Source organism: Acanthisitta chloris, unplaced genomic scaffold (genome assembly GCF_000695815.1).
Source record: "Acanthisitta chloris isolate BGI_N310 unplaced genomic scaffold, ASM69581v1 scaffold17316, whole genome shotgun sequence".
In the NCBI taxonomy this organism is placed as follows: Eukaryota; Metazoa; Chordata; class Aves; order Passeriformes; family Acanthisittidae; genus Acanthisitta; species Acanthisitta chloris.
The window spans coordinates 5,923-10,712 of NW_008678879.1; the positions used below are offsets into that span (position 1 = coordinate 5,923).

Genomic DNA, 4,790 nt, shown 5'->3' on the forward strand with positions numbered 1-4,790 from the left:
TCAGCACTCAGGGCAGGCTTGGGGCTGGCATGGGGAGCTCAGCAAGGAGCTGGGTCCAGAGCCACGTTGGCTGAACCGTGGCTGTGTGGAAGGAGAGAGGAGAGCATAGCCGGATCCATACCCAAGAACCCAACTGCAACCAGGAAGGCCAAGGTGAGCACCACGGCCAGGACGAGGATGCCAATACGTTTGAAGGACTCCACTGCTGAGGAGGCTTTGTGTCTCGTGCTGGGACCTGCAACACAGAGGATGTGGCCCTGCCTGGCCAGGCTCAGCCTGGCACCACTCACAGCCCTGGCACCCACAGGAATTACCTCTGCCGTGCAGCCGCTCCGAGGCTGAGTCCTGCAAACCAGAGGGGAAAACCAGTCACCGAGCTGGAACTTCAGCCAAAAAAGCCACTGGGAGGTGGAAGGGTCTGTAGCAGAGTGGGTAGCTGGTGCCATGGTGAGCTCACTGCTAACATGACCAGACAACCCGGGAAGGGCAGCAGGCACAAGCAGGAAAACTGCCCCAACCTCCACCAGAGGTGGACCGGGATGGGGGTGGTAGTGATGGGGTGTAATGTCCTGGTGAGACACCACTTGGCTCTGCTGTCACCTGGGGTCACCTGCTGTGTTTTTCTCATAGGCTCCACCTGTGCAATTCCAGTAACTGGCTGATAATGCTGCTGTCATTAACACACGAGAGGCTTAAAAAGCCACAGACATTACGAAAGAGACACTTTCGGATGTGCCAAGAAACCCTGAGTCAAAATACACACGCCTGCGGGGCTGTGGCACACAGGCATGTCCCAACGGGGGTTGTATTCTTCAGGAGGGTCAGAAACCGGGTGGCACAGCCCCAGTGCTCCCCTGAGCTGACAGAGTGCTGGAGGAACCAGTCCAGCCCGCGGGAACCAGCGCTCCCAGGGCGGGGAGGGAGGGAGGGAGGCTGTGCTGCTGCTAGGACACAGGGTAAACACAGCCCTGCTCTGCAGCCAGGGCTGGAGCCCGCGTCAATCAGGCATTGATCCGCTTGATTGCCTCCAAATTACCCTCCTGTACCAGCCTCTCCTAGGAGGGATGTCTGTGAGCTGCAGGAGGGGCAGGTGAGCCCCCGCAGTGGGTGGGATGGAGCTGGGCAAAGCCCCTTTGGAGGGTTCAGGTGGGCACTGTACATGTTAGTTGTGCTGTTTTGCAGCCGTGTTTGTGCTATGCCATCGGGCACCAGCAGCAGTTTGGAAGGGTGTTCCTGCTCCACTGAGGATGGTCCTTGCATGCCCTGCCAGACCCAGCACCTCATTCCCTTTGCTGTTGCTTCTGGGGTCTGCCACGACAGGTAAGGTGAGTTTTTTTGCATGCACAGAGGTAAGGGAGATTAAACCCACTGCCATAAACCCACAGATCCAGGAGCACCATCCAGGAGAGTTTGGGGTTTGGAAGCCTTTGCTTTTCTGGCTGCTGAGATTCAGAAGCAACACAGGGCTGGAGATGGTGTTTGTCATCTCAAACGAGAGCAGAAATCCCTGTGCCCCCTCAGGCTCAGAGGTTGGGACTTGGAAGAAGAGCTGTGGGACAGCTACAAGGGGCTGTGCTCCAGCTCTCAGCAGGTCAGAGGAGACGTGAGCCCTCCCTGCCTGGGTCACTGCCCTGGCTATGTTTAGCCATGCACACGTGCTCTGCCAGCAGGATTTTGTAGGCAGGGGCCAAGCCATTATTTGTGGGTTAACACACAAAAGCAGCTTGGGTTAAGGTGCTGCTCACTCAGCCATCACTGCCCCTTGCCCAGCCAGGGCATGTCACCTCCTCATCGTGTCTCTGCTGCATGGTCAGGCTGCCAATTTGGGGAACAAGAAGTGAACTGTGCAGGTGAGGATCCTGCTGTGGGCATGTGGCTGTGCCCCAGCACGCTGCTGTCTGGCTCCTTTCAGGAGTTGCCAGTGGTTTTTCCCTGAACAGCCAGGCTCGGCTGGCACCCGTGCCGAGTGTGGGCAGGTTGTGCCAATTCCCTGCCCCTGGGTGGGCTCTGAGCAGCTCCTGAGGGTGCAGGGGCTCCTGGTGGCAGGGAGTTGAGGACCTGCTGGGAGCAGGAGGGCAGGGTGGGAAGGAGATTGTGTCTCCTGCACCTCCTGTCTTGGCTGCCCTTCCCGAGATGCTTCTCTGTGGCACCTGGTGTCTGCAGGAGCACTGGGAATTTTGTAATGCTGCACCTGCGTCCTCCAGTGCAGCCAGCCAAGGCATGTGGGGCTGGTCCTTCCTCATGCTGACCTCTTGTGTCACTGTGGGCCTGGGCTGGGCATGGCCTGGATAATGGGATCCTAACGGTCCCCTGTGGGAACGGTCCCAGGCCACGATGGTCCTCCAGGTGCTGTGGCTGAGGGACACTGCTGGCCCTGCCTGTCCCCAAGGTACCTGTACTTGTCCCCATCCCTCCTTCCTGAGCCCCCTGTGCAGGTCAGGTGTGGATGCAGGTGGGATGGGTGATGCTGTGGTTGGTCCTGGACACTTTCCCACCTAGAGAAGTTATTGCCCATTCTTGGGTTTTGGGTTTCTTTAGCATTTTCTTCAGTCCATGAACCTCCTCTGTTTCAAAGGGATTCACAGCGTGGAGCTGCCCCAGGGTTGTCTCTCCATGGCTCCTCTCAAAAGCACTACAGGAGCTGCACTGTTTAAATCCAAAAGAAGGCAAGGGCTGTGTCCACTCCTGTGTGATTTCCTGGAGAACTCAAGGCTACCGTAACTAATTGAGCTCCCTTGCCATGTTCTCTGGAAGCATTTATGGCCATTCTGTGCTCCTGTGCAAATGCCAGCCCACGAGCCATGAAGTCCCAATGAATCTCTTCACTCACACCATCTGAGCAGGCTCAGTGGGCCAGGGGTGCAGACAGAGCCCTTTGCCTTCTGCGATGGGTGGGCTGCAGGGTGTGCTGAGCTGTGCTTTGTTCCTGAGGCAGGGAAGGTGTGATGTTCCCTCACAAACCCCAACTTCCCAGGGTGCTTGGATCCAGGGTTGGCTCCTTGGCTGCAGGGATTTAACCCATTGCTGCATGGAGCCACTGCTGCTGTGCTGGAGGTGAGTTCCTCACCCCAGAGAGGATGTTGTCCCAGTGTGTCACTGCTGGAGGTGCTCAGTGAGCTGGGTCATACGTGTCTGCCCTCTCAGGGAACCCTTTTCTTCCTAGGGAGGGACTGCATGCCAGGCTGGGGTTTGGTGGCCGTGGCTTAGCTTGCAAAGGGCACTGCAGGCAGCAGTGTGTCCCTAGTGCTGAGCAGAGGCACTGGAGGTCCCACAGTGGGAGCTGCGTGGGGGACAGGAGAGTCTGGACCTCACCCAGGCAGTGCCCAAGAACCAGCCCCTTCTCAGGTGGAACAAGATGCTCCAGAAGGGCATGTTTCCCTTGGCAAGCAGGCTGCAAGACACTGCCTCACCTGACTGCTTCCCGGGCTGGGAGAGGACCGAGGCAGGGCAGAGAATCGCAGGAGGGAGAGCTCGTGGGGGCACCAAGCAAAGTGTCCACCAGCCACAATGGGGTGTTAAGATGCAGGTAAAACCCTTCCCTGTCTGCATGCTGCCAGGGCTGGGGAGCTGCAGCCCTTTGAGCCTGGGCTGCCCCATCTCTGGTGAATCTCTCCTGGCAGTGCCGAGCTGCGAGTGCAGCTGGGCACGGGGAACCAGCACCCACTCCCGGGGCCAGGGGCTGGGGCAGAGCCACCAGTAACTCACCATGTTCATCCAGCTCTGGCGTGGTCCTTCTGCCTGCAGAAACCCAGCAAATATCCTCCAGAGCAGGGCAGGGGGAGGCTGTGTGTGCCCTGTGCCCAGCAGCCAGGGCAGGCGATGCTCCCACAGCCCTGTACTCTGTGCTCTGCACTCTGTGCTCGTCCTGTTCCTACTCTGGGGCAGGACCGCCCCAGCGCTCCTTAAAACCCACAAGGGGAGTTGTGAAACAGGAATTATGGTTTGTATTGTAATATAACACCAGTCTATCAGCAGCACCATCACCTGCTGTAATCTCCTGAGCATCTGCCACTGAGGGTGACTCACCTGCAGAGCTGCTGTCACCTAATAGCTTATCAGAAGTGAACTGACTGATTTTTCCTGCTCCTCCTGACGATAAGGGGATCCACAGCCATCCCGCTCTTTGTCCAGCTCTTCCTCGTTGTACTGGCTTGTTTTTTAAGCAGAGGCTTTGGTAGGTGGAGGAGGAAAGGAGAGTTGATGCATGAGGTTACCAGGCTCTCGGGTCACTCGGTCTGTGTGTCCCTAAGCACCTCCAGGTCAGGGCTGGCAGCAGAGCTGGAGTGAAGTTAGAGGGAGAACAAGTGGGTGCCCATGGCAGATTACTCTGGGGCTACAGGTGGGGGATCCTGGGGTGAGTTCAGGGGGGGGCTGTGCCCTTCTTTTGCAATGCCCATCCCTTTGCAGAGCAGCTAGCCTGGTTGGCTGTTGATGCTGCAGGAGCTGGGGCTGGCAGGGGGTGTGGAGAGGGCTCTTGCAGCCCCCCAGTTGTGTTTTGGGGGAGCACTGTGCCTGCAGGCAGCTGCTGAGGCTGCTGGTGGAGCTGTGCATGTCTCTGATGCACAGCTGGGCTACACATACAGGAATAATCAATCCCTCTGGGATGGAGCAGCTTGGTTTAGCCTGGCAGGGTGGGATGTAAGTTTAGTTATGCAGGAGCCACTTCCCCCAGCTGATGAAGATGGCACAGGGAAAGGGCTGAGATCAGGGTGTCTGTGGGCTGCCCACTGGAAGTGATGGGTGTGCAGGATTTGCTGAGCAGCTAATTACCCTCTCCTCTTTGGTAATCC

At 57.8% G+C, this 4,790-nt stretch overlaps 1 protein-coding gene across 1 annotated transcript in view; it reads right to left on the bottom strand.

Annotated features, from left to right (window-relative positions):
• TMPRSS4 (transmembrane protease, serine 4) overlaps positions 1-4,005 on the bottom strand; it is a gene marked incomplete at its 3' end in the record, with an annotated part of 7,109 nt that extends 3,104 nt beyond the window's left edge. Inside the window, 3 exon segments of the mRNA XM_009077094.1 lie at positions 122-235; positions 315-345; positions 3,706-4,005. Of these exon segments, the coding sequence (XP_009075342.1) occupies positions 122-235; positions 315-345; positions 3,706-4,005 (445 nt within the window).
• Between the last annotated feature and the right edge of the window lie 785 nt (positions 4,006-4,790).